The 23,513-nt window shown below is 46.1% G+C and overlaps 1 protein-coding gene across 1 annotated transcript in view; it reads right to left on the bottom strand.

The window, feature by feature from the left end:
* Nucleotides 1-21,782, bottom strand: part of SEC24A (SEC24 homolog A, COPII coat complex component) — a 107,571-nt gene extending 85,789 nt beyond the window's left edge. The window contains exons 1-2 of the mRNA XM_044280918.1: nucleotides 21,488-21,782; nucleotides 1,837-2,364 (exon numbers count right to left, since the gene is read on the bottom strand). Of these exons, the coding sequence (XP_044136853.1) occupies nucleotides 1,837-2,364; nucleotides 21,488-21,548 (589 nt within the window). The 5' untranslated portion in view covers nucleotides 21,549-21,782. The remainder of the gene's footprint in view (nucleotides 1-1,836; nucleotides 2,365-21,487) is intronic.
* Nucleotides 21,783-23,513: the final 1,731 nt, after the last annotated feature.

Here is a 23,513-nt window from a genome sequence, read left to right on the forward strand (position 1 = left end):
CCGGGCCGCGATCAAGTGAACTAAGGTGAGTTAAACCATTTATTTATTTTAACCCTTCCAGCACTAGTTTACTATGCATTCTGTATTCAGAATGCTATTATTTTCCCTTATAACCATGTTATAAGGGAAAATAATACAATCTTCAGAACATCAATCCCAAGCCCCGTGTGAAAGGGGCCTTACACAACACATAACTGATGTGTGAAAAAACGCACAGAAAAAAGTCACTCGATTGAAATAGGCCTAAAAGTGCATGACATATCAAAAACGAGAATGAGATGTGAAAACCATTTCACTGCAACGTTTTACTTTAAAAAAAATCTTCATAGACATAACTTATTTGTTTTTTCAGGTTTGTGGTTCTATTAATTAACTGGCAAAAACCATAACTCATGAGCCTTATTAAAACTAATTGTGGGTGGGTAGGAATTTTCACACACTAAGGCTCCATGCACACGAACGTTGTTTGTTTCCGTGTCCGTTCCTTTTTTTGCGGCTTGGATGCAGACCCATTAATTTCAATGGGTCCGCAAAAAATGTCTATCTGCATCAGTATGTCTGTTCCGTAGGCCCGAAAATAAAAACAAAAACAACATTGAACATGTCCTATTCTTGTCCATTTAGGCACTGTTACAATGGATCCACACCCACATTTTTTGCAGATTGCACATTGAGCCGTTCATTTCTACTGGTCTGCAAAAAAAATTCAAAAGAACGGACAACACACAGAGGTCATTCATGTGCTGTCCACATCCGTATGTCCGTCCTCCAGATTATAGAATATGTCCTATTCTTGTCCATTCTGTAGACAAGAACAGCCATTTAAAATAAATGGAACTGAGGAAAATGCAGATTGTACATTGAAGGTATCCCTTTTATTGCGGATACGTGGGTTAAGTACAGCAAAACAGATAGTCATGTGCATGAGGCCTAAAGTGTTTTTTTCTTTCAAGAGCCTCTGTCAGAATGATCAACCCTATCAAACAAGCATGATGTCTCACATTTCTGGATAAAACAAGTGTTACAGCACTCCACAACCGTGCTCCCAGTCTATGTGCCCTCCAGGTAGGCAAAAACATTTAGGAAGCTCTGTCCCTCTACACAGGATGTGGTCTACTTACCATACTTACCAACCTAGTCCCTCCCACTCTGCCCTTAGAGTGTGCTCCTCCTCTGGCACTTAGACGGTCAGCACACGTGCGCCTTAATCTCCATCATCCTATGGCTGGCCTTAAAGCAATTTCCACAATGGGAGGGTGCCTGAGCAATAGGTTTGCCTTGCTAGTGCCTGCCATTTGCCTACCAGTGTAACAAACTGATTCTTCACTACCTGACCCATACCAGATTACTGCACTGATCCTTTACCGCCTACCCTGACCTTTGGACTGTTTTACAGATTCAAATGTACTCTGCCCTGATATTGACCTGTTTCTGACTACAAGTTTGACTGTTCATTTTGTGCTACGCACCAGTGTCTCTTGACCCCTGTTAGTCAGAAGCCAACCACACGAATGCTACTCCAGGTGGCAGCAGTCTGGTGGCTTCCATGCAAAGTCCAGATCCATGAATAAGGGTTAAAGAGTAAGAACCAGTGAGCAGCCAGCATAACATCCTTAGGTTTCGCCCCAAGTCAAATGTGTTGGCTGGCACTGTGGTTTCACGCCCACTGCACAGCAACCAATTAAAAATAAAAATGATCAAAATTGGATAAGCAATATATTTATAAATTAAACAAGCTTACTAAAATGCTTTACAGGGATACATACTACAGTACTGGGAAAAAAAAGGCAGAAAATTTCCAATTTCTATAGAGTGCATGCAGATTTCATATACTACCTGAACTCATAAAACTGTTTTGATGAGGTGGAACTCCATATGATGCTCCATACTGCTGAGTAGTGGGTGGCTGGGAACTTCCAAGTGTTGGTGGTGGGCGAGGTGCGACTCCTGCCATGGACGACACATGATTGGTCATAGGAGGAGCCTGTCCATGACTTAAGGGTGAAGGAAAATACTGCCAGCCTGACTGGGCTGGCTGGCTTCCATGAGGATAACCGCTGCCTACTGATGCTGGTGGCCCAACCGAATTCTGAGAGGGAAGAGGCATCCTTGGTGAAGATGCTGTATTTGCAGCGGGTGGGGCTGGTGATGTTCCAATAGGTGGTCTATTGAAAGCCTGTCCAGATCCCTGATGAATTCCTGGTTGTGGAACAGTCTGAGATCCACCATAGCTATACAGTCCAGGGCCTGCTTGTGGAGGAGCTTTAGCTGGCATTTGTTGTGGGTATGAGCCTGGCAGTGCTGACACATAGCCCTGTCCCAATGGTTGCTGTGGTGAATACATTGTGGAGTTCTGAAGAGGACCTGGGGAAAGAATAAAAATGTACATTTTTAATACATGAATGACATATATATATATATATATATATATATACACACACACACACACACACATATACACAGTTCAAAGCAATCAAATTACTTTACCAATATGCAATCTACATGGCCACCTCTACTACAACTCTGTTCATACGCTTTGTACCATACTATACTGCTAATTTTCTGTGACAAATCTACACCAAAAAACCACAAGTAAACTACTATACACCAAGTACCAAGAGAATTAACCACATACTTAGGGAAAGGGCAGCCTACAAGCATCAGGTATCAAACATCTTTGCAAATCATCTTAATTACAGAAAGAAACAAGTTTACGGTAATTTATCCATTCTGGCTTCGAAAAACAATATCTGAGTTTTCTTGCAGGTCCTGGTTGACTATAAGGCTACATGCACATGACAGTATGTGTTTTGCAGTCCACAAAAAAAAAAAAAAAAAAACACGGATGACATCCGTATGCCATCAGTTTTTTTTTTTTTCTGATCCACTGTAACAATGCCTAAAACGGACAAGAATAGGACATGTTAAAAAATAAAATAAAAATAAAATTGTGGGGCTATGGAACGGACATACTGATGCAGACAGCACATGGTGTGCTGTCCGCATTTTTTGCTGACCCATTGAAATTAATGGGTCCACATGTTATCCGCAAAAACAAAACAAAAACCATGAACGGACATAGAAACAAAATACGTTTGTGAGCATGTAGCCTAAAACACACACACACATATATACAAAAAAAAAAGACGTATATATGTATGTGTGCAGCTCCACAAAAACTCAAAAAGCACAACCATCCATTTCAACGAAACTTTGTATACACATCCCTTGCTACCTGGAAATAAATCTTGCGGGGGTCTCAACTCTCTAGGACGTACCATTCCTGAGATATTCCCCAAAAATGACCTGCATTATCCAATACAAGCCTGCCAGCCTTTAACTTAAATCCTAACTGCCATATACACGGTTACATGTACCTTATGAGCCAATAAAAGCTTGCAGGTTCTATTCCAGGTTGCCATAACGAATTACAGGTTTTAGCAGTTCGCAGGTCCTGAAATATTTTGTCGTATGACGGCACAACTACACTGCTACATGCATGGGGGACAGGGGGCACTATTAAACAGACGGGCATCGTCGAGGCCACTGTTGAAGGGGCGGGCACCATGAAAGTCACTGTTATAGGGGCGGTTACCATTAAAGGGGTTGTCCGGGTTCAGAGCTGAACCCGGACATACCTCCATTTTCCCCCAGGCAGCCTCACTGACTTGAGCATCGGAGCAGTTCATGCTCCGATGCTCTCCTTTTGAGTTCGGGTGACGAACCAGGCTCTCCATGGGGCTGCCAGGAAGCCTAGTGACGTCACTGGCACTGATGGGCAGGCTTTAGCGCTGCCCTAGCCAGTAAAACAGCTAGGGCAGCGCTAAAGCCCGCCCATCAGAGCCGCTGACGTCAAAAACACTGCCGGGCAGAAGCTCTGAACCCGGACGGCCACTGTGAAAGTCACTGTTATTTAATATAAAATTGCAATAAATACCCGAGCAATGCCGGTTCGATAGAGATGATAGAGAGATATCTCCTCCTGTACTCCCTCTTATACATTCGATATACTGGACTCTGCTCCGCAGGCTCAATATGAAGCCATCTTCTCAGGAACTGCTAAGGAGAAGTGTGCAGCAGTGCACTCTCTTGACAACATGCCTCCTGCCCCAGTGGCCGTTACAGTAGGATCCCTGCAGCCTGCACCGGGATTACTAGCACGGGCAGTAGGGACTTAAAAAGACCCGCACTTGCTGCACTGATACAGTGCTCCAAAATGGGGGGAATTAATGTCACAAGAATAAAAAATTTCAGGCTCAAATAGGTAACTTAATCAAATTAATTTGATAAACCGTGCAACTTTAGGTACATGTAGTGAAATGAGTATCAATTTTTTTGGGTGAATTGGGGTTGTCACGATACCAGAATATGAACTTCTATGTTATATTGTTCTTCTCCTATAGACTGTACGCCTGCACAGGCAGGGTCCTCGCCCCCTTCCTACCAGTATGTTAACCCAGAAGCAATATATGGTGTTAAAGCCAAGGTTAGGTTTGTAATGGTTTCCTAATTTACTGTATGTTGCTTGATTTTGCTGGAATACGGCCATTTTACCCATAAAATTGCATGTCCACTTGAATGGGTACGGAATCCAGGAGATGCAATGGGGTGCGGAACGGAGGCACGGATCGGAAGCCCATGGAAGCACTACGAAATTCTATTTTTTTACGGTGCGGACGGATCACAGACCCATTCAAGTTGAATGGGTCTGGATCTGTCGCGGTTTCCGCATGGATGAGGCCCACAACGACAGTGTGCATGAGGCCCTTAGAGTTAATGTATGAGGTAAATGATGAGTCTACTTACAGGCACATGGAAGTACAAAATTAATAACGCCATAGGGGGAATTTATCATAGATTAGACATCCTCCTGCATTCAAATGTCACGTTCTGGTGTGGGAGGGAAACACCACACAGAACATAGCAGGGAAAGGGGTGAGGGAATAAAGCCTGGAAGCTAGGGAAAGGAGATGGACACCTCCTAGCAAAACCCTAATCAAAGTCCTGACTAACTACCAGTATGAACAGACCCCAGAGGTAGGCGAGTTCATACACAGGAATACCTAATGTCCTAACTCAGGGCTCGACAAATCCCAGGCGCCAGGTCGCCATGGCGATCAGGAATTTTGTCCTGGCGCCTGGGTATTTCCCCCTGCTTGAAAACAAGTCCAGCACACCAGCAGCTGGGTGCAGCCGCTGGAGGGTCAAGACCGCAAGGCTAACAATGTGACAGGCGGTGCACATGACAGGTTAAGCCGAGTGACATCACTCCCTCTCCCCGCTGGCTGTCAGAGTCAGCTGGCCGTGGAGTGACACACAAAATGTACGTGTCAGCGCTCACCTGCCTGCTAGGCACTCTCCACTGCACGCCTCATGTCCCGGGAGCGGCGTAGGCGACTACGGCGGGGTTTCAGCTTTCCTGTATGAAGACTCTTCCAGCGTTTCCCGGAAAGGAGCCGTCTCATCACCGTAAAAGCCTCATGCACACATCCGCGGACCGTGTGATACCGGCCTGGATTTCTTCTGAGTGCGGTTGCTATGACGCCGTGCACTTCCTGCTGCCGCCGCAGTACATTGGTACACTGGTATAGATCATAGTGTTAATGTCAGGACTGAGACAACCAAATGGAAAGACGAACAGGAGTCTCCCTTAGGCCTTAATACAAATGACAGGGAAATGCAAAACACAAAATAACCCAAACAAAATACAAAAGGGAAAGAAAAACACTTAACTTCAAGTGGCTAAGGCAAGATCCACACACCAGCTATCCACAACTCAATAAGAAGCTATAAACCGCATAGCATAGCGGGAGAAACAATAATAGAGAAGGTTAAATGACCATAATAGCCACACCTAGAGAAAGGAAGTGTGGCAAGAACTAGAAACAACACATTTGTGTTGATCCAAACAGAAAACATGTCAGATCAAATCACGTGTTGCCAGGCTCACAGATCTCCTGCCACCTGTCAGCGGGAACGTCCGTGACATCAATGCCCTTGACTGAAATCAATGGCAGCTCTGAGCTGCTGTACATTTCCTTCTTTTACATAAGAAAACTGGAGTAAAAGAATATAAAATTGGACAGGGAACTCCCACAGGAAAGTGGCGAGGGTGAACTACACTTGTGCCTAGATTTAGCTGCAATGGCATTTAAAAAGTCGCAAACATGAGGTTGGCAAAAAAGTGGTGAGGGAGGGAATGATAAATTGCCCCCCCACCCCGTTTGCCTCACATTAATATTAGTCACCCCATCATTTACCTCACATAATGGCAACATTGGGGTGGATGCGAGATCACATTAACCCCAAATTTCCTCTACACTGGCTGCTAAAACAGGTACTCTACTAATGCTCTACTCCCAATGGCGCGAGTGACACAAGCAGGCAGGGGCACTGGTACATCATCATGAACTGGCTGGCTGTGTCACTGTTGTCCTCCCTCCCATTGTGATACTCCCCTCACTCCCAGCGCAGACTACATATCATTAGTGGCAGTGGAGAGGAAAAAAAAAGGGGAGGAACAGGATGTGGGTGGCACTGCATTACTGAAAAGCAGTGAGTGGGCACTGATGAGAACATGGCATGCACCAAGCAATATACATGCCATGATCTCTGTAGTAGACAAATATGTAGGGTGCATGCCATGTTCTCTGCACAGACAGACCTGCTAGTAAGCTGTGTGTAGCTTAACCGCCTCCGGACCGCCTAACGCAGATCTGCGGTCAAGGGGGGGGGGGGGGGGGGTCGCGTCATCAGCTTGCCAGCCAATGATCGCGGCTAGCAAGCTGATGATTTTTAAAAAATCCAATCAGAAGCCACACACTAGCCCCAGATCACCCCCTGCACCCCAATTAACCCTTTGATCACCCCTTTGATCGCCCCTGTCAATCACTAGTGAAAGGAAAAAAGTGATCATTTTTTCACTGGTATTGACTGTAAGGTTTTAGGGATAGCTTAGGCCCCTTGGTTAGGTAGTTTAGGGATCAGTTAGCGCCCAGCCCACCGCACCGCAGTCACTGATTCGCTGATTAGCGTATCGCTAATCAGCATTTGTACTTTTATAGTATCTGGAAGTGATCAAAACTGATCACGGTCAGATCTATAATAGTATTAGTGTCACTTTAGTTCGCCCTCCACCCAAAACGCAGTGTTTGCCCGATCAGGCCTGATCGGTCGCCCACACATGCGTTCGCCCACACCCGCCCCACCGCAGTGACAAAAAATATATATTTTTTGATCACTGCACATTCACTTTACACGCGCTGCGGCGATAAAAAAATAAATAAGTTTTGATATTTTTTATCAACCGCAGCGGCCTCCGGTACTTCGCTAGCCTCCCATTTGTAAGACAGGCTTGCTTTTTTTCTTGGGTAGTCTCAGGGAATACCCCTAAATTTAGTTGCCCAAATGTCAAACAGGGGGTATTCTTCTGAAGAGGCCTACAGGCTTCTGACCCAGTCGGATTAGGAATGGGAACCCTCATCTGACGAATCTAGCGGGTCAGAATATGAACCTGTAGAAAGCAGTGGCACTCTGACCCAAAGTTCGGACGAGGAGGCTGAGGTCCCTGATACCACCAGGCATACCAGGCCCCGTGTCGCTAGACCACAGGTTGCGCAGGATCCGCTTCAAGAGCAGCAGAGTGGGGCTGGTGCTGTCGGATTACGTGGTGAGGCATACACCAGCAGCGCAGCCCTCACTGGACCTAGTACCAGCACTGCCGTAGAACATGGTGAAGTGGCGAGCACCAGAAGGGCAGTTGAAGCTGGTACGGTGGCACGAGCAGTAGTGACCCCGTCGCAGCCACCGCAAAGACAGGCCCGTAGACCCCCTAGATCCCTGGGGTGCTGGCAAACCCCGATTGGCAGTCCCCAACTTCAGCCGCACCTGTAGTTCCCCCTTTCACCGCCCAGTCTGGAGTTCGGGTTGAGACAGCTCAGATCGGTTCGGCCCTGGGATTTTTTGAGCTGTTCTTGACTGCGGAGCTCTTGGACTTAGTCGTGGCCGAAACAAATCGGTATGCCACACAATTTATAACCGCCAACCCGGGAAGCTTTTATGCCCAGCCTTTCCGGTGGAAACCAGTCCAAGTTTCCGAAATTAAAACTTTTCTGGGCCTTCTCCTCAACATGGGTCTAACTAAAAAGCATGAATTGCGGTCATATTGGTCCACGAACCCAATTCATCACATGCCCATGTTCTCTGCTGCTATGTCCAGGGCACGTTTTGAGGCCATCCAGCGTTTCCTGCACTTTAGCGACAATAGCACCTCCCGTCCCAGAGGCCACCCAGCTTTTGACCGGCTCCACAAAATTCGGCCCCTCATAGACCATTTCAACCAGAAATTTGCAGATTTGTATACCCCAGAGCAAAACAGCTGCGTAGACGAGTCCCTAATACATTTTACCGGGCGCCTTGGCTTCAAACAATACATCCCAAGCACCCCGGTATGGGGTCAAATTGTATAAGCTCTGTGAAAGGGCCACAGGCTATACCCACAAATTTTGGATCTATGAGGGAAAAGATCAGACCCTGGAGCCGGTCGGTTGCCCTGACTACCTGGGGAGCAGTGGGAAGACAGTCTGGGACTTGGTGTCACCCTTATTCGGCAAGGGGTACCGTCTTTATGTGGACAATTTCTACACAAGTGTGCCCCTCTTTAGGCATTTGTTTCTAGAACAGATTGGCGCCTGTGGCCCCGCACGAACTAGTCGCGCGGGCTTCCCCCAACGGCTCATTACCACCCGTCTTGCAAGGGGGGGGGGGGGAGAAGGCTGCATTGTGTAACGAAGAACTGCTCGCGGTGAAATGGAGAGACAAGCGTGACGTTTACATGCTCTCCTCCATTCACGCAGACACGACAATACAAATTGAGCGAGCAACCCGTGTCATTGAAAAGCCCCTCTCAGTCCATGACTATAACCTTCACATGGGAGGGGTGGACTTCAATGACCAGATGTTATCTCCGTATTTAGTTTCCCGCAGAACCAGACGCTGGTATAAGAAGGTGTCTGTATATTTGATTCAATTGGCTCTGTATAATAGTTTTGTTCTCTACAGTAAGGCTGGGAGAACAAGATCCTTCCTCAAATTTCAGGAAGAGATCATCGAGAACCTCCTGTACCCAGGAGGTTCCGTGGCCCCATCCACCAGTGTAGTTAGCCGTCTACACGAGCGACATTTCCCCAATGTCGTTGCCGGGACCTCAACCCAACCGTCACCCCGAAAAAGATGTCGTGTCTGTAGCAGGAGTGGAATAAGGCGTGACACACGCTATTTCTGTCCTGACCACCCTGCCCTATGCTTAGGGGAGTGTTTCCAGAAGTACCACACACACAGGTACACCTAGCATAGGGATCACATCTCACCAGGACAGGCACACAGGGCTATTAGGGCCCATTCACTCACAGCTGCTGCAAACGTCTCCTTTCACCTGGGACAAAGTGCATAACGCACTTCGCCACATCTTTGGGCGATTTGCGCTTTGCACATTGACCCATGGGGAAGGAGAGGTTTGTTCTATAAAAGGTAAAAAAAAGTTAATGTTCTGTTTAAATTTTTTTTTTTTTTTACCTTCCAGGTGGACCAACCGATCGACTAGCTGCAGCACTGATGTGCATTCTGACAGAAGCATTGCGCTGCTGTCAGATTACACGCAAGTCTGTGTATGCGGCGCTGCAAGACGAGATTTCTCCTCTGCAGTAACAGATACGTTTGCCAAGGCATACGAGCTGAGGAGGAGGCGGTGTTCCTATGCTTTGGCAAACAATTTGTATATAAAAAAAAAAAAATCCCGGCAATTATTTATTCATCCACATCGATTGATGTGAATGGAGAAATCTGGTTTGCCAGGGCATACGAGCCAAGTGGGTATGGATGTTGGGCCGAGCTCCTATGTCCTGGCAGACGCCTTTCCCCTCTTTTTTTTTGGCAGAGATTTTTTCATCCACATTGATCGATGTGAATGAAGAAATCTGTGCCGTTCATTTTTTTCTTTCAGCCCAGAGGCTGAACGGAAAGAAAAAAAAATAAAAATAATCTCATTACCTGTATGCTCAATATAAGGAGAATAGCAGAAACTCCTAATGCTGGCCATACATGTAATGATTACGGAGACCCTCAAATGCCAGGGCAGTACAAACACCCCACAACTGACCCCATTTTGGAAAGAAGACACCCCAAGGTATTCACTGAGGAGCATATTGAGTCCGTGAAAGATTTAAATTTTTGTCCCAAGTTAGCGGAAAGTGAGACTTTGTGAGAGAGAGAAAAATAAATAAAAAATTTCCGCTAACTTATGCCAAAAAAAACAAATTTTTTATGAACTCGCCAGGCCCCTCATTGAATACCTTGGGGTGTCTTCTTTCCAAAGTGGGGTCACATGTGGGGTATTTATACTGCCCTGGCTTTTTAGGGGCCCTAAAGCGTGAGAAGAAGTCTGGGATCCAAATGTCTAAAAATGCCCTCCTAAAAGGAATTTGGGCACGTTTGCGCATCTAGGCTGCAAAAAAGTGTCACACATGTGGTATTGCCATACTCAGGAGAAGTTTGGGAATGTGTTTTGGGGTGTCATTTTACATATACCCATGCTGGGTGAGATAAATATCTGGGTCAAATGCCAACTTTGTATAAAAAAAATGAAAAGTTGTCTTTTGCCAAGATATTTCTCTCACCCAGCAAGGTTATATGTAAAATGACACCCCAAAACACATTCCCCAACTTCTCCCGAGTACGGCGATACCACATGTGTGACACTTTGTTTTGCAGCCTAGGTGGGCAAAGGGACCCACATTACAAAGAGCACCTTTCGGATTTCACAGGGGCATTTTTTACAGATTTTGATTGCAAACTACTTCTCACACATATGGGCCCCTAAATTGCCAGGGCAGTATAACTACGCCACAAGTTACCCCATTTTGGAAAGAAGACACCCCAAGGTATTTTGTGATGGGCATAGTGAGTTCATGGAAGTTTTTATTTTTTGTCACAAGTTAGTGGAATATGAGACTTAAGTCTTAAGTCTTAATGTAAGAAAGGAAAAAAATATATATATATAATTTTCCGCTAACTTGTGACAAAAAATAAAAAGTTCCATGAACTCACTATGCCCATCAGCGAATACCTTAGGGTGTCTACTTTCCGAAATTGGGTCATTTGTGGGGGTTTTCTACTGTCTGGGCATTGTAGAACCTCAGGAAACATGACAGGTGCTCAGAAAGTCAGAGTGCTTCAAAAAGCGGAAATTCACATTTTTGTACAATAGTTTGTAAACGCTATAACTTTTACCCAAACCATTATTTTTTTTGCCAAAACATTTTTTTTTATCAGACATGTAGAACAATAAATTTAGCGAAAAATTTATATATGGATGTATTTTTTTTTTTGCAAAATTTTACAGCTGAAAGTGAAAAATGTCATTTTTTGCCAAAAATTTTTTTGTTAAATTTCGATTAATAACAAAAAAAAGTAAAAATGTCAGCAGCAATGAAATACCACCAAATGAAAGCTCTATTAGTGAGAAGAAAAGGAGGTAAAATTCATTTGGGTGGTAAGTTGCATGACCGAGCAATAAACGGTGAAAGTAGTGTAGTGCAGAAGTGTAAAAAGTGGCCTGGTCATGAAGGGGGTTTCAGCTAGCGGGGTTGAAGTGGTTAAAAGGGTTATCCCACTTTGCACTTTAATACTTACCTGCTGCCAGTGCGCCATTCACTTCCTGGATTCTGGCTGGGGGCGGGCTTCCTCTTGATTGAAGTCTTCTCCCGGCCGGGCCATGCGCTGGACTGAATGCGCACGCCGCCGCGCATGCGCCATGGTGACTTCTTCCTGACAAGTATAGTACAGAGCTGGCATGCACGTTCGCGGCTCTGTACTATTCTGGCCAGGAAGAAGTTACCATCGCGCATGCGCGTCGGTGTGCGCATTCAGGACAGCAAGCGGCCTGGCCGGGATTCCGGGGAAGAGCGGTGGCCGTAACCAGGGGAGACCAAATGACAACGGTGGGAATTGGTTAATCAATTATATTTACAAAAATAATCACTGTCAAATCATTAACAGATTTAACAGTGATCATTATGATGGGATAACCCCTCCGTCAGTAATGAGACAGAAAGTACAGAAATAGTACTGTTATTTTGATGCATAGTGCAACCCTAGTGTGAATGGTAGCTTATTCTGAGTAGTCTACTCAAGTGCTGACTCCAGATAATCCAAGTTAAAGGGCTTCTGTCAGCCCACTAAACCGTTTATTATTATTATTATTTTTGTTTAATAATAATCCCTATACTGCGAGCTCTGCATACATAAGCTAAATAATCATTTTGGTTCAGTAGAATTTGATAAAAAGCTATTTTTATAATATGTAAATTACCTTGCTACCAGCAAGTAGGGCGGCTACTTGCTGGTAGCAGCCGCATCCTCCGATCCTAATGACGCCCCCTCCGCTGTGTGATTGACAGGGCCAGGGAACGGAATCGTTCTCTGCTGGCCCTGTTTGAATTCCAAATCTCGCGCCTGCGCCGTACCTGTCTTTAATCGGCGCAGGCGCACTGAGAGGCGGCCGCTCTCTCAGCCGCTCCATCCTCAATGCGCCTGCGTCGGGTGTAGATGTGACGTCATCGGCGCAGGCGCATTGAGGATGGAGCGGCCGCCTCTCAGTTCGCCTGCGCCGATTAAAGACCGGTACGGCGCAGGCGCGAGATTTGGAATTCAAACAGGGCCAGCAGAGAATGATTCCGTTCCCTGGCCCTGTCAATCACAATGCGGAGGGGGTGTCATTAGGATAGGAGGATGCGGCTGCTACCAGCATGTAGCCGCCCTACTTGCTGGTAGCAAGGTAATTTACATATTATAAAAATAGCTTTTTATCAAATTCTACTGAACCAAAATGATTATTTAGCTTATATATGCAGAGCTCGCAGTATAGGGATTATTATAAAAAAAAAAAAAAAAGTTTAGTGGGCTGACAGAAGCCCTTTAAAGTACCTAGGAGTTCAGCAAACCATAAGTAAAGTTGGTCAGACCCTCCAAGGAATTCTTCCAAGAAGCTCATGCTTATGGGGCAGCCTCTTCCCACTCCCACTGAATGCTCATCCGATCCAAGTGTACATTACTATAGGGGAGTAGGATGAGAAAGGGACAGTTATTTAAAATGCGTAAAGCTTTAAGCAAGTGTTGTAGTAAAATGTACGGATACGTTTGTGGCATGCTGTTGCACTGGAGATTTGCTTCAGGCAGGTTTTCTAAAATATAGAGGAAACGTGCACTGGGCAAGGATTGGCAACGAACCTTCCATTTTCGATCATTGTCCCACTGTTCAACTGCATTTATACGCAGCAATCACCCCCCCCTGTGCGGAAGACCTCTATTGCGATTTCTCACTCCCATACAGATGCATTGTTTGTCCTGACTAACGGCCAGATCATCAGTAACAAGCATTCGTAGTAACACTCATTACTGATTATCTGGCAGTGTAATACTGTCTACGATTACCCATTCACACTCACGTTTTGTGCGGATCGGTCATGGCCGGATCCGTTCAGATAATACAACCGTCCGCATCCGTCATGAACGGATCCGTTTGTATTATCTGTAACATAGCCAAGACGGATCCGCCTTGAACACCTTTGAAAGTCAATGGAGGACGGATCATAATGTGTCAGTGAAAACGGATCCGTCTAGCTCAGTTTCATCAGACGGACACAAAAACGCTGCAGGCAGCGGATCCTTTTCCATTCAGAATGCAAACTGATCCATTTTGGACCGCGTGTGAGAGCCCTGAACGGATCTCCCAAACAGAAAGCCAAAATGAGAGTGTGAAAGTAGCCTAAAACAAGCAAACACTTGTTCATCGGGCAATCCAGAATTTCAAACTGGTTTAAAAGAATAATGCCGACAGCAGATCTTTCTGTCTAATCACTACCCAGCAACCAACGAGTCTGTATGGTGACAAGCGATGGCTGAGGAGGAGATCGCTGCATGTAATAGCAGTGGTATCCTCCAGAAACGAGCAGGCGATTGCCGGGAGGGAATACAGTCCTAAGATTTTTGGAGCTGCACGAAAGATGCCATCACCCGATGAACAAGCACTTGATCATTTGTCAGATAATTATCCAGATCCTCTGCCTGTGTAAAAAGGCCTTAAAGTAGGCGAGACACTGGTCGCACCACACTAAGGACTCTTGCACAGGACCGTGTGCTGCCTGTGGCCGTATTGTGGCCACATACGGCGGGTCCACAATACACAGGACACCGTCCGTGTGCATTCTGCATCATCCGGACTCATTCATTTGAATGGGTATGCAAATCTGGAGATGTGGTGCGGAGTGGAACGGAAGCACTATGGAGTGCTTTTGTGGGGTACCGTTTCACAAAAAGATTATCCTAACTTGTCCTATCTTTTTGCGGAATGGACGGATCGTGGACCCCATTCAAGTGAATGAGGTTGCGATCCGCATGCGGCTGGCCCACGGACCGCAATTTGCAGGCCGCAGCACATATGCAAGAGGCCTTAGGCCAAGTTCACACTTCACCCAAAACCAGATACGAGTCAAAAACACTGAACAGTTTCCTTATACCTGATCTGTGTGGAGGCTTCACTACTGGTTTTGACTCAATCACTGACCAAATAAATGAAGCGTGAATAGCACAAAATAAACCAGTTCATAAAACTGCATCATCACTGAGCCAAGCTGAACAGAAGGAATTCATGTGACAGGAATCCACAGCAACCATATTACTGTAGAAAACCACATGAAGTTCTCATGAGCGGATCATATGATGCTACAGGTGACTGGAATCATTCCAATCTCCTCTGCCACCAACCCTGTTTAAGCGGTCTTGTCATGTGTCTTCTGTTAGATTCTCCAGCTAATAAGGCTGGTGTCGAAGGCGTATGAACCTCAGCCGCTGTCAATGTTCGATCAAGGTGGATAGTTTCACGGCGGCTCTGGCAGCATGATCTTTTGAGACTTAAGCTTATATTAGACATACAGATAATAGCACATCGTAGTAACGCTTGTTAGCCATGATCTGGCAGTGTAATACTGCCGCCGATTACCCAGCTCGTTCATCGGGTAAGGTGGGTTCACATCTGCGTTCTGGATTCCCATTAAAACGGAAAATAACGGAATCCATAAGCTGGAAGTGAAAACGGAAGCCCAGTATGAAGTTTCCATTATGCAGAACGGAGAAAAAAGTCCTGTCGACAGGGCTTTGTTTTCCGCCTTGCATAACGGGAACCAGACGGATCTGTTATGATTCCCATAGACTTCTGTGAAGACGGCTCAAAACGGAATGTCTCTTAAAGGCTTCCGTTTTCACTTCCAGCTTATGGATTCCGTTATAACCATGTTATTATGGAAAGCCATAACGGAATCCAGAACGCAGATGTGAACCCACCCTAACTGGAATCTTTCAGTAGGTTTAAAAATCATCGTTTGCCAGCGGTAGATCGTGCTGCCAACAAATTGATGATTCAGCAGCCGCGCCAGTGGGATCCAGCAGCCAAACCATAAGTAGCCTGCCTGTGGCAAAGGCTCCAGTCCCACGTACTAAGGGGCCCTGAAAGCAAACGTATTCTTTGTCTGTTCCATTTTTTTGCGGCCTGTATGTGAAACCATTGACTTCAATGGGATCTCAAAAAAATAACATGGAAATGACTGTGTGCGTTCCGTGTCCGTTCTGCAAAGAACATGTCCTATTAGCTGCATTACGGGAAAGGATAGGACTGATCTATTAAGGGACGGCAATTTGCGGACCGCAAAACAACATTGTGTGCATAAATCTCCTCAGTATGGGATGGAGCGATTGCTAATGCCATCGCTCGTCCCCATACTGAATCATTATTTGCCAGCAGCAGATCGTCATGACACAGCACAATCTGCCATCAGCAAACGATTCTTAAAACTGCTAAAAGATTCCAATCACCCGATGAATGAGCACTGGGTTGTTTATCGGGTAATCTGTGGCAGTATTACACTGCCAGATCATCCCTAACGAGCGTTACTACGAACTATTGCTAATGATGATCTGTACGTCTAATATAAGCTTAAGTACTGTACACCCCATGGAAATGCTAATCTGATGAGATGGTTAAGATCTCATCAAATCATGCTGACCAGGTACATGGCTCGTGGTCACTGGTTGGTGGAGACCACCGTCTGTCAGTTTAATCACTGATACGCATATCAGCCACAGAAACAAACAGGGCCACTTGTGGAGGAACAAGGCCTCCTACAGAAAATAAAAGGCTCCACTACCAACGGAACCAAGGAGTGAAGGCATGGCAAGTAGTAGTAAGCTGGCGATACACATGCACCAGTCCACTGATGGTAGGGGGTTTGGGTGGACAAGTTCTTAGCAGAGTAAGACTATGTTCACACATGCAGATTTTTATTTTTTTCCCCCATTACACCCCATGACAGCACCTCTGAGATCCTCCCCCAGTTGCTGTCATGGGCTAATGGTAAAAGTAATCTATGTATTACTGTTCCAGCATGACTGTGAGGTCCATAAAGACACAGTTGAGGAGTTTGATGTGGAGGAACTCGAGTGGCCTGCACAAAGCCCTGAACTCAACATGAATGTGTTTAGGGTGAACTGCAACCCTAATCATGAACCAGACTTCTAGACCAAAATCAGTGTCAGACCTCTTAAACGTTACGTGGGGGCCTATTAGATGGGCCTGGAATCAAGCGTTCACTCGTTAGCGTTTATCTGGGGGTCTATAGGTGCCACTGATTACCTGATGAACGAGCAAAACAATTATTCAACGGGTAATAGAATCATTTGTGTGGAAACCTAAATCGTTGTTTGCCGGCAGCTTAGTAAACCCCCCCCCAAACAACGATCTGTATGGGGAAGAGTGACAGCATTAGGGATCACTTCTCCTTATACTGTGGAGGAGATCACAGCATGTAAATACAGCGGTGTCCTTCACTGGCGAGCAAACAATTGCCGGGTAGGAACCTTTTGTTCCTGATAAACTAAGATTGGCGTAAAAGGGCCTTTGTAAACGTGTCCCTATATCTGGAGGAACATTTACCATTAGGTTCATGAACATCATAAACCAATTTAAACCCGTTCTAACATTTTACACATTAGGACAAAGTTTTGGCAGCTCCCTTCCCATGGCACATACAATTTGCAGTTAATGGATAACCTATCATGACTCCCTACACCAGTACTTGGCGTACACAATGTTTATATACCACCCCACATTGGGGAGTGGCAGGGGTCTTGTGGGGGACCCTGGAGACTTTAGTCTAGACGCACACAGGGCCGTCTTTAATATCGATTGGACCCTGGGCAAAAATTTACTTGGGCCCCCTGGATCCCGCCTTCCCACACCTTAGCAGGCAATCACGCCCTCCACCACAACACACACACACAAAAATCCACACATCTGGTAGAGTACAGTGAATGACTGTAAATACTTCCAGTTCTGAAGACTCCAGCGGCTCAGGATCAGTGCTCTGGGCAGCTGGGCTCAGGCTGGAAGTGGGCACCGCTCTGCAGGAAGGAGACCAGGGCTCGGCTCACCCTAGTGTAACAGTGCACCCCAGCACCCTACAGTATGCAGTATAGCACCCTATAGTATACAGCACCACACAGTATGCAGTACCCCACAGTATATAGTAGAACAGTATAGCACCCCACACTATACAGTACCCCACAGTATATAGTAGAACAGTATAGCACCCCACAGTATACAGCACCTCACGGTATACAACACCTCACTGTATACAGCACCCCAAACTATACACGATACAGCCCCCCACACTATACAGTACAGCAGTATAGCACTCCACACTATACCGCACCCACAGTATACAGCTCCCCACACTATACAGTACAGCAGTATAGCACTCCCCCCCCCCCCACTATACAGCCCACCACACAGTATACAGCCCACCACACAGTAGTTTACAGTATATTAACATAACAGCCCCTGTCACCTTTTTCTGATGTAATCTTTACACAAAAAAGCTCCACAGTTAACTTTTGCAACACTCAGTAGGACCTGTGATGACCTCATAGCCATGTGACCAGTAATTGCTAGGTTACTGGCCACATGGTAATGATGTCATTAAGGTCCTAGAGCAAAACTCATTAAGGTCCTAGAATTAAGATCATTAACACAGTACGATCATGATTCCTGTGTAGCCGACAGCCTGACACCCGGGGCAGTAGCTAGCAGGGCTCAAGAGGCAGCTGCCTTGGGCCCAGGGCAGCTGCCCCTTTTGCCCCTTGGTAAAGACGGCCCTGGACGCACAGACTGTATGCCTCGTCATACATTAGGCACACACTTCGGCAAGTGTCACAAAATGCTGCTTTCTAGACCCTGAAATCTTTGTTCACAATAATGTACAGTCTTAGGATCTGTCCACCTAGGGCATAACTTCTGCAGCGTTACAAAGTACCAGCTAAGTCAGTGATGGCAAACCTTTTACGGACCAAGTGCCCAAACTGCAAAACCTACTTATTTATCACAAAGTGCCAACACAGCAATTTACTCTGAATACCAATATAGTATCTTCCATATACTTTATCATTTACCTATAATAGCCTGCCTACATTCAGTGCGCTGCCTGTGCTGTTCATAGTGCGCCCTGCGCTGAGGAACGGCAGGAAAAGTCTAAGCCATATTGGTACACCATAGACTTTTTCCAGGGTATGGGTGCCCACAGAGAGGGCCACGAGTGCCGCCTCTGGCACCCGTGCCATAGGTTCGCCACCACTGAGCTAAGTGGTCTGCAGCGGGAAGCCCTGTGGTATTTGGGTAACTGACCCTGTATTTGACAGCCTCTGGAGGTTGAGCAGATTTTACAGTAATCATATGCTTGGAGTCATGGGAAATTTATAAAATTCATTTAATTAATTAGCCCTTTAACTGTGTGACAATTTTATTTATTTATTATATCGGCACACCAAATTTTTTCACGAGTCCCTACTGCCCACGCCATTAAAGAGGTTGTGTCACTCCAGCAAATTACGTTTATCATGTAGACCAGGTAAATACAAGACGCTCACTAATGTACTGTGACTATCCATATTGCTTTCTTTACTGACCTATTATACACCTCATATAATGGGCAACATGGGGTTAATGATGGTGTCACTTAATATGATGCACATGGAGGGTTAAATTTAATAACACCATGTGTCTCCCAGTAACCCTTTAACGCATAATGCCGTACACGTACAGTATTAAGCGCAGAGAATTGTATAGGCCGGGCTGCTCCATAAGTGGCAGGTGCTGGCTGTATAACACAGCACGCACCCGGTCACAATGATGGGGAAAATGCGATCATGCCGAAATTAGTCAATTAACCCCTCAGATGCCGTATCTATGAGGTTACAGCCCCCGCAGTGAAATTGCGGGGCTGCATTCAGTTACCATGACAGACTGGGCACTGCTGAAGGTTCTCAGGCCTGCCATGGTAAGCTTCCTGCTAAGCTGTGTATGAGGCACAGCTAAGCAGGGAGTGTGTCAGAATCCCATTCACCCCAATAGATCCCCCAAAAAAAAAAAAAAAAAATCACGCTGTTTTTTTAATATAGTTTGGACTTTTCGGACGTGGCAATATGTGAAATGTTTTTTTATATATAACATTGGGAAGGGTGGTGATTTATACTTAATATTTTGTTGGTTTTTGTTATACTCCCCCCCCCCCCATTTTTCTATTTAATAACCATTTCTACATTAGGGGCTAGAACCTGGGATCTTTTAATCCCTTGTCATATTCACCCTAATAGAGCTCTATCAGGGTGAATAGGACTTCACACTCTCCCTGCTGTCCTGTACATAGTGCACACAGCAGCAGGTAGATTACCACGGCAGCCAGCTTCAGTAGTGTCCTGGCTGCCATGGTAACCGATCGGAGGCCCAGGATTACACTGCTGGGGCTCCGATCAAAAGCTGCCACTGCACCACCAATGAAGAGCGGACCCTGTGGCCACTGCCACCAATGATTTTAATACTGTGGAGGGGAAGGCGACGACACTGAACCTCCTCCGCCCCTCTCTCGCCCCATTGGCGGCGGCAGCACGGGGGGGGGGGGGGGCAGAAAGAGTGACTCCTCCTCCTCCTCTGTGCAGCTGAGGGAACATGGCGCACGCTGACAGCAGTGCACTCCATGTTCTCTGCTACTAGCTCTCATACAGCTCTGTAGACCAAAAATAAAAGTCAGGTTTATAAATAATAAAGCAAAATAAAAACTATATTTTTTTGTGGTATCGAATAGTATTGAGTATCACAATACTTTTTTTTTGTATCGAAACTGAACCAAAAGTTTGGTATTGTGACAACCCTAGCAAGTACGACTACTGCTGGATTGCAGGGTGGTCACAATGTAAAGGGATCTCATACTTTCCATATTATGTATGGCCCAGTGTAAGGGAGCTGATAGGTACCCACCAGTGTCTGGTCACGTATCGTAGTCAGACACCACTACAGGGTTCTGCAGTATGACTGACGGCCATACAGTGCCTATCTGTACAGTATGCCCGTGGGGGGGACCCCGTACTGTGCCGCCATGTCCACAAATTGGCTATTAGTACTGGATCTACCTGTGGACATGATTGCCTAAAATATAATTAAAGAAAATAATTAGTGTTGTTGACATGTTTTATAATTTATAACTTATAATTTTGCTAATTAGAATCGAAAACTAACTCACGTCTAACAGTCTACATATAATACATAAAACGTGATAGAAATGGCAGAATTGCTGTTCTTTCTACCATTCCTATTAGAGAGTTCTATACGGTAATCGCTAGGTTATATGCACCACAAAATGACACCACTGAAAAATACAAACGGTCCACAAAAACCTCTCCTCTATACAGATACTCTGCCAGTGAAATATAAAACGTTACTGCACTTGCAATGCGACAATGGGAAAAAAAAGCTCTGTTTGGTGGCCCCAAAGGGGTTAATGAGGTGACTCCACAACTACTGGGGCACTCGTGTCAATGTTTGAGTTCAGAAAGTGGCGTCCTGGAGTCCACCAGTAGTTTCAGTGATCTGACTTACGTAAGGAGACATGGATTAATCCTCAGGAACAAGAAACCGTCAGATCCTGCTCCTGAGATATCAGGTTATGTGAAGACAGGAGAGAGAACCAGCACAGATCTTACACCGCCTAATATATGGTAAAAGCAGGGAACACAAGAAATCCCTTCTCTGAGGAGCCACCACTCCCATCATCCATCCCTACCTGTACATCTGGGGGTACAGTGGACATCACCAGGCAATGACCAAAGGTGACAGCTGGAGCCTCCAGCCCCACAAGAAACGCTGTGACCTTTGGTCTCCAGAGCCTGAAGGAAGCCAGCTCCAGGCCAACCTACAGATCTATAGGACTTAACCCCTTCCCTGCTGTCAGCAGAGCCACTCAGGTCACCTCTTATGCAACACGGGCGCTACGTGTCCTAGGACTGTGCACACCGGCAAGGTGACCACACGTTCCAGAGCCCCCGTGCTTACCGTTCTGGTAGTGCGGCGGCCCTGATCCCCCATTTTGGGAGTTGTACCCGGCGTTGGACATGGTGGCTGAGCCCGGTGAAGGAGGGAGGGATCCGGAGAACACACCCGTTCGGAGAGGTGACAGCTGGAAGCGGAGAGCTTAGTCGCACATCGTGGCTCCTCTTGGCCGGTGGCCGGAGGCTGGGGTCAGGATGAAGCAGGCCCGAGACTATTGGCGATAATGTAAGAATTTAGCGCTGGGTATTAGGTAGCAGGAAGTGCAGAGTCCCAGCCCCGGGGCGGCCCCGCGCATGCGTGCTTAGTACACGTGGCACTTCCTGTACGTGTTGCTCTGGCAGTGCACCGGACACTGTTCGGTGTAGGAGGGTGGCAGAGGGCAGTGCTAGTGTGTGAGCGTCCACATGACAGTACCCGGGTCATCTACGGGCGTTCATACCAGCTGACAACATGCAGCTGCCGTGTGTGGCGCTATACGTGTCTGTGGGACGGTGCCAGCGCCTTGTGGTGTATGTGGCACTGAGCTTATGTAGTGACGTCTATAGGACGGTGCCAGTTTGTGTTAGGATGACCCCAGAGCACTGCTCTGACGTATGTGGCACACAGCACAGTGCCAGGCTTGGGCAGGACTGGTGTATGGGAACGGCTTTCTATAGTTTTTTCTACTTTGTTTGCATGTGTCCTCCACTGGTTACACTATATACAGTAACCCTGCCAAACTGTTTATACTGTGGGGATATACTAGTATGCAGTTATCCTAGAACTCCAGCTGTTGTGGAACTACAACTCCCAGCATGCATACTTGCTCTGCTCTTCTCAAAAATGAATGGAGCATTCTGGGAATTGTAGTTTCACAACAGCTGGAGTGCTGAAGGTTGCTCTGCCCCAACCTCAGACTGCGCTTACTCCACCAGCCTGGATCTCAGCGTGTCTATAACTACCTTTTGGTGCTCCAGGCTGGTGTCAAGGACCCCCATGGGTTGGTTGTCTACTACACAGAGACTACTCCAGCAGGTAATGGTCTGGTGGCTTCTCTGCAGCAAAGTCTGAATCCCTGTATCAGAGTTAAAGTGTGAATACAAGCAGACTGCCAGGATAACATCCTTGGGCCCCTTTCACATAAGAGGCCTTAGGTCAAATCTGTTGGTTACATGACACCCTGTGCGAGAAGTTTTTTTGGCACTCCCCCTCCGACATATCTCCACAACCATGCATGACCACCCTTTAATTCGCCATTATGGGACCTTCAAAAATAGCTGAGCATTGGCTAATTTCAGAAGTTCCATAGCAGTGAATGGGGAGGACACTGTGTATGCACAGAAGTAGTGGTGCCATACCAAGCTCGTCACATGAATACAGCACCAGAACCAAGCTCATCACACAAATGCAGCACCAGAACCAAGCTCATCACACAAATGCAGCACCAGAACTAAGCTTATTACATGAATACAGCACCACAACCAAGATCATCACACAAATGCAGCACCAGAACCAAGCTTATTACATGAATCCAGAACCAAGCTGATTATATGAATACAGCACCAGAACCAAGCTTATTACACGAATACAGAACCAAGCCGATTATATGAATACAGCACAAGAACCAAGCCGATTATATGAATACAACACCAGAACCAAGCCGATTATATGAATACAGCACCAGAACAGAGCTCATTAAATGAATACAACACCAGAACCAAGCTGATTACATGAATACAGCACCAGAACAGAGCTCATTCAATGAATACAGCACCAGGACCAAGCCGATTATATGAATACAGCACCAGAACAGAGCTCATTCAATGAATACAGCACCAGGACCAAGCTGATTACATGAATACAGCACCAAAACCAAGATCATTACATGAATACAGAACCAGAACTAAGCTCATCACATGAATATAGCACCAGAACCAAGCTTATTACATGAAAACAACACCAGAACCAAGCTTATTAAATGAATACAGCACCAGAACCAAGCTTATTATATGAATACAGCACCAGAATCAAGCTTATTATATGAATACAG

Source organism: Bufo gargarizans, chromosome 2 (genome assembly GCF_014858855.1).
Source record: "Bufo gargarizans isolate SCDJY-AF-19 chromosome 2, ASM1485885v1, whole genome shotgun sequence".
Lineage (NCBI taxonomy): Eukaryota > Metazoa > Chordata > Amphibia > Anura > Bufonidae > Bufo > Bufo gargarizans.